The sequence below is a fragment of the Sitophilus oryzae genome, unplaced genomic scaffold, assembly GCF_002938485.1.
Source record: "Sitophilus oryzae breed Bouriz unplaced genomic scaffold, Soryzae_2.0 scaffold_847_pilon_pilon, whole genome shotgun sequence".
NCBI lineage: Eukaryota > Metazoa > Arthropoda > Insecta > Coleoptera > Curculionidae > Sitophilus > Sitophilus oryzae.
The window spans coordinates 1,612,632-1,626,962 of NW_022147469.1; the positions used below are offsets into that span (position 1 = coordinate 1,612,632).

At 33.3% G+C, this 14,331-nt stretch overlaps 1 protein-coding gene across 1 annotated transcript in view; it reads left to right on the plus strand.

Moving 5' to 3' along the window:
- The window catches only part of LOC115889797 (pikachurin-like), a 340,782-nt gene that overhangs the window by 79,065 nt on the left and 247,386 nt on the right, over positions 1–14,331 (plus strand). Inside the window, exon 3 of the mRNA XM_030909876.1 lies at positions 5,837–5,944. Coding sequence (XP_030765736.1) covers positions 5,837–5,944 — 108 coding nt within the window. The remainder of the gene's footprint in view (positions 1–5,836; positions 5,945–14,331) is intronic.

Genomic DNA, 14,331 nt, shown 5'->3' on the forward strand with positions numbered 1-14,331 from the left:
TATTGTTGAATTATATCCAATATTGTAAATTTTAGGTTTATTTTTTTTCTATATATTTTCCCGTTTATGTAAGTAGACTTATCTAATTTTTGTAAAATATGTGTAATATGCTTTGGAATATTTATTTTGATGTTTGACGATACTTCTCTTTATGTTTTTTTTGTAACATAATTTGGAAATAAATAAATATTATTATTATTATTATTATTATTACTAATTTTATGTAAAATATATGCGCAGTCAAATTAGAGATATAGGAAAAAAATCCCACAGTTTTGAATATGGCTTTAAATGATTTCTCTAGACTTGGGCTGATATGTTTCAAAAGTTCCCGAAGATAGAGGATGATCTCGAGAAGAGGGGAGGGGTTAAATGTCACTTTTATGACTTTTTAGCTTATAACTCGAAAAATATGACACCTACGAAAAAATACCCTATACAGAAAAGTGAAGCTCAGAAAATTCTCTAGAAAATTGCTTACTATTTATTTGGAGGAGTTAAATTTGACATTTAACTCCTCCCCACTCCTCGATCGGGAACTTTTGACACATATCAGCCCAAATCTAGAGTAATCGTTTGAAACCATTTTTAAAACTGTGGGAATTTTTCCACCGATAGGCTTTTTTTTAACTAATTTGACTGGGGTAAAATGAAATTAACAATTTCTAACATTGAAAAACTTTTAAGTAAATACAATTGCCTGAATTTTTGTAGTCAGGAACTGCTTTGGGATTTTTTGCTAGGTCATTGTTGACAGATTTTACATAAACATTTGGTGCTCTTTGGGCAGTGTATAATGTGTTAAACTTCAAACCTTTAGTAAGAGGACTTAGTTTAGACTCTTATTTCACTTCTTTTTGCATTGATATAAGAATATTTTTATTATTCCACTGCTCAATATTTTTTCTTATTATATTTTCCTGAATTAGCATGTAATATTATCAACTTTATAGCAACTTGAAATATGGATGAAAGTTGGACAGTTCGAACTTTTGTAAAAATGTAGAAAGTTGTGGAATTCGATTAATTTTCTCCGAGTGCTATAAAAGCTTTTTAAATCGCACTCAAGAAGTTTTTAATGAAATTCTATTTGTTAAAAATGTATTTTAGCAGTTTTATTGAAATTCCATAAAATATATAATTATATAATTTATTTTTATACTGAGTGAAAATTATTTTTTAAATGGTATCATTTAAAATTAGAGAAAAAATAATTTTTTGAAAATAGATTTGTGTGTTTAAAAACGTTGTATTCTTTCTTAATCTTTTTATAATTAGTGTCAATTTTTAACGAGTTTTATGTAAATTTTTGGTAATGGAGGTCTAGAGATTGACGTTGCCAACATTGTAATCGATTGTCATTCCTCAGTAGTCTTTGACGCCGTTTTTTTTTCATACGGTAGTTTTTGATATATTGTGAATTTTTTTTTTGGCAATATACAGGGTGGTGCACCTCATTCGCCTCGGTTGATTATACGAAAACGGAAAGATGTAGAAACAAAATATTTTAAGGGTATACGTGGGAAGGCAATGTGCATAATTTAAAATTATTTTGAAATGTACAGGGTGTGTCAGAACTAAGATCCATACCAAAGTTATGTTTTTTCTTATGGAACACCCGGTATTTTATTTCATTTTTGGATTCTTGGACATAAGGTAAGACATTTATTATAAGGGTTTAATATGTTTAAAAGCTTTGGGTTTTGAGATATTTAAAGATATTTAAATATGCATGCTATAATAAAGGGTGTCAAAAATTGCTGGTCTATTTTAAATATGTATTTTATAAAAAACTTCGTTATTTCAAATGCAAGACTATGTATTTTTTAAAATAAATCGAAGCAGATTTAAATGCTCTTTCAAACTATATTAGTGTCTCCTACACATATCTGGCTCAGATTTTGAATAAAAGCGATTTTTTTAATAAACTTGTAATCAAGTTGGCTGGTGACGCCATGGCAATTTTCTATTGACACTTAGTCGCTATTTTCAAAATCGACATTAGTTTATAGCAGAGAATAGGTACATTAAAGAAATGCTAACTTCATGTTAAAAAATGGAAACAGACGCCACCTGGTGTCGCCTGGCAGTACTAGCTAAATTGAGGGGAATTGGAGGGGCGGGGCTTAAAAGAGGGGAAATTTTTAAAAAAATATTTTTATAAGAATCACTGACTTACTGTTTAAAGTTAATAAACATATTTTTTATTACTTTAATATAATTTAATGTATTAAAAAATATGTTTATTAACTTTACACAGCAAATCAATATTATTAAAGGCTTATTATTTTCAGAGAAAATTCATAGTAAATAAATTACACATTAGTAAACAATATCATTTATTTTTTAGAGCTGCGATTTATATTACAATAATATTGAAATATATATATTTTTTTAACAATGAAAAGAATATCCGGAACCTGAAAAAGAAAGATGATCAATTAATGACTTAAATTAGTTCAAAATACATTTTGCAAATAACTAGTGAATTGGAAAGATAAACATACTATTAAAAAGACATTTTAGTAGTATGTTATCATCTATTTACTGATAATACATCACATAAGTATATAATAGGTAAATAACATGCATAAGGCACTATGATACAACTACCTGTATCATGATAACACAATAATATCACAAAAAATATATGCTAATTTAAATTCCTTTAATGATCTAATGAAACACTATCTAGCCTCAATGCATGCCATTCCAAAGGCAAAAAAAACTGTTATACCAAATAAATATAAGCTGAATAAAACATAAACCAAGCCAACGTGCATAAACAACTAAAAAATGCATCAAAAAATACTTTTATCAGATCATACCCTTGGATATATTATGTATTTTATATATCGCACGTCCCGTTCAAAAGTTTACTAACTCAAAATAGAGAATATAGAGAATATTGTCACGAGAAGTAAAAGAAAATTTAAGTTAAGGCAATATGCTCCTTTTTGCATATTAACGGCCAAATAATATAATGTTGATTTAATAAAATTTTACTTGCATCCTTCTGAGGTATAAATCAGATTAAAAGGACATTGTTTTTTTAATAATTGTTTGTTTTGTAAACATTTTTTGAAGACAATACAGTTTTGAACGGGCTGTGCGATATAAATAAGGATCTTACTATTATTTGAGGTTAGAAAGTATTTAAATAATATAAAACATAATCAAAATCATTTTTCATCATAAATTATAGAGGTACTTACGTGTTTTGATATTATTATCAGGAAATAATACGTTTAGTTAAACAGGTACGCTGCCAGGCAAGTTCTATCGGCGGGTCTTTGCAAGAGTTGAAATCTAAAAATACAAAAATACGTTTACATCTTAGTTGTATTTACGAATAAAGTATTTGTGTGTAATTTCTGACTTACCAGTTAACTGAATAATCGCATTAAATACATCCAAATGGTAATTTAATATTGTAAAAAGCAAAATTGTTTTAAATCACTTGCCAGGACAGCCCGGCCAGCTTCTTTGTTGACAAAATGGCCGCGGTATCATGATTTAAGCAATGTGAGTGACAAAGAAAGCCAATGCCTGGCAGATGTTGCTTTCTTTGTCGTTGGTCCTGGCACGTTTAAATTTGACTGTTGCCTGTTTTCCCATACAAGTGACACCCCCGTGGTTTATAGACTTTATTTAAATTTATAATAGGTTATTTTTATTGAATTTACCTACAATAAGGTTAATTAATAAGTACTTATTATTTTATCAAGAAAAATGAAGCAGTATCTGCTGGCGGAAGAAATGGATATGTTACTAGTGATTTTATTTTGTGAGTTGCCCTGAATTGCTTGTTGGCCTGAAGGGTTTATGCTTAAAGATATCCAAAATATCCAAATAGGAAGTTTCTTGACAAGAGTTCCTTTGAAAAACTAATTGTGCAGAAACATTAGGCAGAAACATGTCGTTGGAAGTGAAGAAAATGAATTTGCCTTAATTGGTTCTTTTATAGAAAATCCAATATATCTACCAGTGATCTATGTACAAGTGATCGTAATATAAATCAAAGAACTACTTCTTTATTGTTCTTGATAAAATAATAAATACCGTATGATTTTGGCGTCCAGTTGGCTTAGAAATGACGATCGATGACATTTTCCATATAATTTTACATATAAAATGACAGCGATCTTCATTTCATAGCCATCGCTGACGCCGTTTTTATTCGATCATATGGTACTTACTTATTAAATTATTGTAGGTAAATTAAATAAAAGTCAACTGTTATAAATTTAAATAAATTGATGTGGTCCCATGCTCAGAATTAAAGTACATCGAAGTTCTACCAGCCGTCGCTGGATGTCTTCTATTACTTTCCACAAATGTACAGGGTGGGTCAAATTCGACGCTTTTAAATGGAAACACCCTTTTCTATAGGAGATAGACAAAAACTAATATCGGTGTCTGGAGCTCAATTTTTATCAAAAACATGATGGTGAAAACCGCACATCAATATCTGTTACCGTTTCGGAGTTACGGGGTGTTTTTCAAAAATGTGCATTTTTAACAAATCGCTGTAACGCGAAAAAGCACCTTTTTACGTAGAATTTAATGGTTTAAGTATAATTTTTTTAAAATTAATAATTTAAGAGTTATCAACAGAAAAAATGATTTTTTATTTGGGACACCCTCTATATTTTTAATTAACTGAAAATAATTTAAAATTACCTATCCAAAAATATAGCACACTTGATATTTTGTTATAATCCCCTTCGAAATACAGAATTTTTAAAAGTTCACCACTTTTAACTAGTAGGCTTTGGACCCCCTATTGATGATATGCCCTTAATGGAACTCGAAAACATATTTTTCCAGCAAGACGACGCACCGCCTCCGAACGCTGTTATCAACAATGTTATCAACAAATTTTTGCAGCCAAATTCAAGAATAATTGAATAGCTAACCAAGATCCCAGCCGTTGGCCGTCGAGGCCGCCTGACTTAGTGCCCATGGATATATTTGCGGAAGAATAAAGGTTCCTTATTCTTCCGTATAATCTATACAAGAATTACAAATACTCAGCAGTTATGAGAGGGTATCCTTCACCCCTACTGAGTTAGTGAATTCCGCGGAGAAATGTTCAAAAACTGCCCCGTCTGTCCATCACAGAATACGGTCGATATGTCGAACACCTGTAGCAAAATTTCATGTCTTGATTTGCCATTTATTTTTATTGTTATTAGATGTAGTTTAAATGTGTTGATGTTGGTTAAATATATTTTAAATTGTTATAAAATTCTGCCTCTCTCATAGCAAATATTATTTTCGTTTTAATTGATGCTCACACGTAGAATTTTTTTGCATTAGAGTCGAGCCGGGGCGAATTTTTCGCGGAGGAATCGAGCAAAATATCAAGTGTGTTATATTTTTAGAAAGGTAATTTTAAATTCTTTTCAATAAATTAAAAATATACAGGGTGTCCCATATAAAAAATCAAATTTTCTGTTGATAATTCTTAAATTATTACCTTTAAAAAAATTATACTTAAACCATTAAATTCTACATAAAAAGCTGCTTTGGAAATGTTTTCATAAAAATAAAAAAAAATCCATAGCAAAAAAGTTACAGCGATTTGTTAAAAATGCATATTTTTACAACCAAACCAAACACCCCGTAACTCCGAAATGGTAACAGATATCGATATGCGGTTTTCACCATCATGTTTTTGACAAAAATTGAGCTCCAGACACCGATATTAGTTTTTGTCTATCTCCTATAGAACAGGGTGTTTCCATTTAAAAGCGTCGAATTTGGCCCACCCTGTACTTGTATAAATCGATCAATTTCCTTCCGTATCCTAATCGGTTCTTATTTGTTTCAGAACTGAACTCGACGGCGTCTACTCCGTCCCTGGAAGACTTCAAATTAGACGTAATTTATCAAAAGGACGCGGTAATGGATGCTCTGGAATTCTCCTTCCCGAACGCGAGCACCTCGTCAGACTCAAATGAAATTCCGCAAACTCTGCCGAATGCGACCGCGACCGCAACTTCAGGTAGAGTAGACAGAGCAGGCATATAGAGCTTGTTGTAGTAGTTTGGCAAAAAGCACCACTAGACGAGCTAGATACGTGAATATGTATTAGTTTTAGTGTTGTATTAATGTTGGTGTTGGTATTGAATTTATTGAGTGAAGGATATATTTATGCAAGTTGATTATAGTAATTAAAAATAGTGGTAGGAAAAATTGCTTGGATATACAGGGTTATATTAGTTAAAGAAGTCTAATATCGTTGTTATTGACAAAAATATGAAAAAATGTTTTATATAAATGTTATTACCTTCTAGTCTAGACTAAATATTCTTAAATTTATTGGTAACAAAAACGAGCAAAATCAGAATAGCCATCAATTTTAATTATTGTTGATCGCTCAGCAGTACTTATTCCGTAATAAAATTATTTATTGCTCATTAGCTTTGGACATTTCCAAGTTTATTACTCTTTTGATTTATTATTTTGACACAGAGTTATATCATCTGAGACAAACACATGTATCTAATAAACTATTTTGCTTCCGGGTAAACAACAAAAATTTCACTTTAGAGGTTCTAAACCATTTTATTGTTATTAAGCACGGCAGATAACTCTATTTTTATTGCGCACAGTAAAGCGTGATAGCTAAATTTACTTTTCATGGCAGGGAGACCGTAAATTGTTCTTTTATTTGATTTCAGAACGGAAAACGGGAAGTGAAATTCAATTTTACATTGTAATATTGTTTTTTAGAGTTTTTTTAATTTACTTTTAGGTTTACCTTTGAGATATAAATAAATAAACTTATGTTCGTTATGTTCTTTATATTAAAACTAGCTGACATGACTAACTTTGGTGACCTAACCTAACAACCCAACAGTTACGTAAAGTGAACATTTAATTTGTAAATCTACTGGTACGGATGACTAATTGACCAAATGATTTGGTATGATTGAGACAATCGCTTTGACAGTTGTTGTCATTTGTTCTCTACAGTTATGTTTACAATTCCATTTAAGTTATTATACATTTCAATATTTTTCTAGATTTTAATATGCAAACCTTGTAGTAGAAAGCAAAATTATTGAGCAAGTTTCATAGTTTAGATACCTAGGAGTAGATATGTCGTACTACCCAGATCCAAAGAAACATCTGAGAAGTCAAATAAACAGAGCAACGGCCATGTCTAATGCAAATAGTGTGGACAAATCCCTTCCATGCAAACAGACAGCCAAATTAAAATTTATAAGACCTGTATCAGACGAATAATGACATATGGCATAGAAATACGATCAGACCATCAGCTCCTATTTGCCAAAATAAAACTCAAACTCAAAACACCCTTCAACCACATAACACCAACAAGATTAATAAAAAGAAACAGCGAAGAAATTCTCCAAGGAACCCAGGTTTTCCTGACTACCTCAACAGAAAATACAACAGCCCAAGAAATATGGGAAGCTTTCAAAAAATGCACAACAACTGCAACAGGGTCAGAAAAAGAAGATCAACCGATAAAACGACAACACTGGTTATCGAACGAGACATTCCAGATCATCGAAGACAGAAGACTTCTCCACCGGAAAGGCATACATACAGAAGAAGAGAAAGAAGAACTAAAATACCTGAATAAGGCAATAAAGCAAGGAGCAAGAAGAGACAAACAACAATTTTATTCTGATATATGCAAAGAAATCGAGGGACGCAGTCTAAATAACCAACCAAGAGACCTCTTCAAAAAAATAAAATATATTACCAGGGACTTTAAAGCCAGAAATTGGGCAATCGAAGATCAAAATGGAACTTTAAGAACCAAAAAAGAAGACATTATTGAGATATGGAGATCATATTGCGAAGATTTATACAAAGACAGTGAAGAATATAACTATGTCGACCACCACGAAAATTCAGAGAAAGAACCGGACATCCTTAAAAGTGAAGTTGAATTGGCCATAATCAAATTAAAATACCATAAAGCACCAGGTTCAGACCTAATGACAGCAGAAATAATAAAAGCCGTTAAAGAACCTGGATTAGAAATGCTTCATCTGATCTGTAATAAAATATGGCACACAGGAGAATGGCCCGACGAATGGACACACTCCACCATTGTCACTCTCCACAAGAAAGGGAGCATACATAAGTGCAGCAACTATCGTACAATTTCCCTCATCTCACATGCCAGTAAAGTATGTTGCAAATTATAAATGAAAGACGGAAAGCTTTTCTAGAAAGAGAAATTCCAGCAGAACAAACAGGTTTCACCAAGGGCAGAGGCACTCGGAAACATCTTCTGAATATGCGCCAAATCATAGAGAAAGCAAGTGAATTCAACATCTCTCTTTATATTTGTTTCGTAGGCTATAAAAAAGCTTTCGATAAAGTCAGATGGCACTTGTGGAAAATCTTAAAGGAAGTGGGGGTACCGCAATACCTTATTTCACTTATCATCCAGTTGTATCACCCACTTCAGGATCAGTTAGAATACTGGATTCAGCTTCAAAGGAATTTTCCCTCAATCAAGGAGTCAGACAGGGGTGTATATTGTCTCCTCAACTATTTAACATATACGGAGAATACATAATGAGAAGGTCACTAGAAACATGGGAAGGAGGCATTTCAATAAATGGCCAAAAATAAATAATCTACGCTTTGCAGATGATACAGCACTACTCGCTAGCAGTCAAGAAGAGCTAATCAATTTAGTAAATAGGGTAGAAAACGAAAGCAATCGGCTCGGTCTGGAACTAAATACACAAAAAACCAAAATCATGATAGTTGATAGGCAACATAGCAACCATCCAAATATAAGTCATATCGACCGCTTTGAAGTCGTTAAGTCATACGTATACCTGGGATCAACATATTGACAAATACAGGCACATCGGAAGAAGAGGTGAAGCGTAGGTGCAACATGGCAAAGGTAGCTGTTGGGAGACTGACCAAGATCTGGAAAGACCGCCAGATATCAAGAGTCGTCAAAAACCGGCTAGCCAACTGTTTGGTACTCCCAATATTGACGTATGGCTGCGAATCGTGGACTCTCAGGCAGGCGGAACGTAAGAAGATCGATGCTACCGAGATGTATTGTTATAGACGTATGCTCCGTATCCCATGGACTGAACGCCGTACAAACGTTTCCATTATAAATGAACTTAATATTACTAACAGGCTTTCCTGTAAAATCCGACTAAAACTGTAAAACTTCTGTAAACTTCTGTAAGACTTCCTGTAAAATCACAACTAAAATATTTTGGACATATAATGAGGAAAAGTCCGGACAATATGGAAAGACTCATAATTCAAGGCAAGGTGGAGGGACGTAGACCACGTGGCCGCTCTCCAACTCGATGGATAGACCAGTTCACGACTAGCTGTAGCAAGCCAATGCACGATGTCATCGAGATGACAAAAGACAGAGGCGCATGGAGAAAAATCATTCATGATGTTATGCTGACCACTACACTCCCTAATGGGGGTCAGGACTGAAGAGAGAGAGAGATAGAAATACGAGAGGAAACAAACAAAACCAAAAGCATGTTAAGGGTTGCTAAAATGAAGAACCTAAGAACCATAATGGGGAAGACTAGAAGAGACAGAATCAGGAACACAAATCTCAGACAACAATATGGAGTACAGGACGTAGTGAGATGGGGTAGGCAAAGAAAAGGACAATGGTTCGCACGTAAAACGCATGGAAGAAAACAGGCTACCACGCATAGCTCTTGAAGGGAAACCCATGGGTAAGAGACGAACGGAAACACCTCCAAAAAGATGGAAACGTTTTATCCTTTTTTTCAACAACAACTGAACGCAACAACTGAACGCCACCTACTCTACGGCATCCAACCCGCTCATCAGCGATTGAAATCAAGGCATAGCTTCCTGCGATCGACAGAAGACTACGAAGAACCTAGAACCAATGTGGACCTTTGGGAGAAGACCTCAAATCAACATTGGATGGAGCCGAAGGAACAATTGGCACCAGGAAGCGACAAAAACTGGGAAACTTGGAGAGCTCTTAACAGACTGCGTACGGGCACAGCGAGATCGAGAGACACTCTTGCCAAGTGGGGCTACCATGTGGACTCCAACCTCTGCGAATGTGGAGCACTACAAACCACCCAACATATGTATACTTGCCCACTGTGCCCCGCCAAGTGTACTATAGAGGACCTTATGGCAGCAAAGTCGAACGCAATTGACGTCGCCCGCTTCTGGGCAAAATATGTTTAGTTTTCCGTCTCAAATGATGTTTATACATGCTATGTTTGTTTTATATCTATGTTTTAATGTACTGTGGTTTCATGTATAACTTTTATGTTTGCAATTTTACTTATTATTATTATTATTATATGTAATTATTGTTGTTATTGTTGTTGTATGTGATATTATATGTATATGAAATGTAATCTTGATGATGCTTCTGACACGAATAAATAAATAAATAAATAATCCTTTTTTTAATTCTTCTATAATTAGTGTTAATTTTTGACAACTTTATGTCAATTTTTAGTAAATGGTTTCGAGAGATGCCATTTCTAAGATGTCCCGTCCACGTCATTACTAAGATGCCCAACCGTCTTTGAGGTCGTTTTTTTATCATACTGTATCTCAAGGCCTGGATTGCGCAGTCCAAATATTGAGAAAAGACTGTATATGTGTGTCGCACACATAATTAACAATTATATAAACTTCAATACCACACATATTGAAAGTTTAATTTATTTAAAACAATAAATTTTTCAAACGAAATTAATGAAAAAAAAATAAAAATAATATATTTCTATTTACGATTATATTATCATTTGAAAAACATTTATTCAGCGCAGAAACATAAATATTTAATTTTCGTTTGGAAGTAAATTTTATTTGCTTTGGATAAAAAAAATATTTTTATTTTGGAATTATACTGGAAAAATATCTAATTCTTTTTCCTTTTTAATATATTGTAGGTAATAATCCCAAGTAGCATTTGGACGTTATCTAACGTCGGGTATACGTCGCGTTCAATAAACCCGACGTCGGGTACCAACGTCGGTTCGACCGCCTGACGACCCTTATTTGCACCTAAATGGGGAATACAGATTCGGGTCGCCTCGACGTCGGTATCTGACCTAATAGGGAATGTAATTCTACCAATTACCAACGTCATATTACGTTGGATTTTAGTCACTTAAAATTCGTCGCTAAGCACTTACGTTACGTTTGGTTTCATATTCGCTACCAAGAATACATAAAAACCTAACCAAACTACCTAATTACAAATGGATTCATGATCACTCCTCGAATATAACTATAAGTGCCTATCTAATTTCATATTATAATAATTCTGAATCATTAATCCAGACATCAGTTTTGTCAACGGAAGTCACTTTTTTGATATATCTGATTAAAATGCTCCGGAAAACAACGAGCGCCTTCAAAATTAGGTAGATTTATGAAATTAAAAATAGCTATAAAAAAGTTACTCGCAAAATATTTTTTTAATTTTCTAGCTGGTTTAATCATAAAACTGTACTGTCGTTCCTCCCAAACTCAACCTTATCAATATTATTCTACTAGAAATCGAAATGTGAATATAAATTTTAAAAATAAAAAACGATTTTAAAATGGCTGACAATCGGATACTTGTTAAGAATGGCGGATTTCTGTGTCCGACTTAATATGAACTACCAATATACCAATTCCGATCGGGTCTCCAATATTAGTCGTCTCACACGACCGAAGTCATCAAACCGGGCGACCGGCAATCGTATTATGACATATAATTCCAAAGTACGCCACGTAACCTCACTTTGCGTATCAGTGATTTGTGGATTTGTGCAACTATATTTTAGTTTTTGTTTTCTCTTTAAAACAATGGGCAGCCACTTTTTAAGATAGTCTATAAAAAATTGAGCAGCCACTTTTTAAGCCTAACCTCACATGTGGGAAGAGGATGGGATCTGCTGCTTTCCTAAGCTAAAAAATGAAATTAAGATGCACCAGTGTAATGCAGCATCTCTTCCGGATAAAAAGCATTCGTGGGTGGAGGGAAGACATCACTACTACTATTATTATTTTGATAAAGCCTCGACCTCTCTCTATAAAATGTAGATGAATGTCTAAATGCCTTTTTAGTGTTTTTTTAGGCATAATAAAAGAAATTAAGTTTGTTTACAAAAACTTTTTATTAGGTTATGTTCATGATGTTTATTAGGCCGCAAATGCTACTTAATGGGTTGTATTTACGGACGTAAATAGAGATACGTAAATTAGGTTAAATATATGAACATAAAATACAACAAAATATAATTGGACGTTACTTTAGGGATTATCAGTGAGACGTATCCTATTCGGGCAACGGGTAGACGTCGGGCTAGTTCAAGTATAGGTACGTCGTGCAAGCCAATGTTGGAACGACGTTGGGAAATTAATAAAAATGGTACGTTCTTATTTTGTACGTATCTGTACTTAGTTATTTTGTACGTTGTTATTTTGGACGTCACCAGTCGTATCACCAGCACCCGACCTAAATTTGCACAATGTCTGACGTCGCTTCAGGTCAGATTCAGTTCGAAGTCAGATAAATGCTACTTGGGATATTTGTCTTGAGAATTTATTTATTGATTTTAATTTGTCAAAGCAGCGATTTATGCTGTTATATCAATTAGATATTATTAGCACTCACAATATTTATAAGCTAGTATGATGACTCCCAAAACTAAAGTAGGAATAGGAATAGGAATATTTGGGCCCAAAACTAAATACTCGAACCAATGGGCATCTATTCCAGCATCTTTCAGGCAAAAGTCTACGCTATTAAAAGATGCGTGCAACTTATCTTAGACAGGGACTATCGGAATAAAGAAATAGCCATTTTATCCAATAGTCAAACAGTCTTAAGAGCGATCAACTCAGTAACCGTCAATTCGAAGTTGGTTAAAAAGTGCCTAGAGAAGCTAAACAAATTAGGCAAAGATAAGGTCCTCCTACTCTGAGTGCCAACCCACCAAGGGATAAAAGGTAACGAAAAAGCAAACAATCTAGCTAGAAAAGGAGCGAACGCTCCACTAACTGTACTAGAACCGTTCTGCTTCCTAAGTGGAAACCAACTTAAAGCAGAACTCAAGAACCTGGAAGAATTCATCCGTAACGTGGAATGGGAATCCCCCAATAGTCTAAGATAGTCGAAGATGTTTCTCAGGACTTACGACCGACAAAAATTGAAGATTTTCCTTGATTTCAGTAAGAACGATCTTTGGATTGTCACGGGGTTTTTAATAGGACAATATTTCCATAATAAAAACCTTAGCTTAAGCTAAGAATCAACAACAAATGCAGATTCTGTGGAGAAAATGGGTAAACGCCAGAACACAAATACACAATATAATACTATTAATACACACAAATATTATTAAGGTTGCCTACCTCTCATACAACGGTTTTCCAAAATATTTTCATTTTTATGATTTAGTGAGAGTAGATCTTTATTATTTGAATCTAGGTAGTTGTGATACGTCTGATGTTACTAAAACATAGCTGTAAAATTAGTCCAACTTTAACCATAGATAAAAGAAAATAATCTACTATTAAGATAGATATGAAACTTAATAGTAAAATTTTGGGTCAAACCGTGTTTTTAGTGGAGACTAGGTTTATAACCCAGCGCCTTCGCCTTTTCTGCTGTAAATGTTTTTTATGTTTATTTTTTACCTACTTTAGAGCTTTATTTAGTACGTAATGGTTCTTAATTCAAGGGATTTAAGTAAAATAATTTATAAATTGCCGTTGAGTTATATTTTTACTCGGTAATTGTACATATTTCATTACTATTATCTTGACTTAATGCATTCTCTTCGTTCTGATGCTCTAACAGAGGCTCCTTTTATTTTGTAACACTCCTTATAAAGTCCGGCACTAGCAACAATAGTTTTTTGCACCATTTCAATGTTTTTATTAGTGTTTATACCTCATACGTTCTAAAATGATTACAGGCTACATACTCAGAATAGGTCGAAATAATAAGTCTTTTCGAAATAATCTAAAATCGAATTTATTGAAATAAACGAAATCTACAATAGTAACAATGTCTTAGGTTATGTTAAGCAATTTTATTAAATTAAATCAAAATCTCCTAATGTGTCAAATTTTTCTCCGACAAATAAAGCGATATTTAGCAGTTCAGGTCCCAAATCTGACGGATAAGGTTATTTTATCTAATAGATATTCGTATCTATAGGTGAAGATACACTTTTTTCTGCTATCCATCAAATAAAATATATCTGGCGGATTATAACGCGCTATCTATACCTGAAAACACCGGAGGTAAAGGTAGTGTTTATAAAACTCGACCAACTA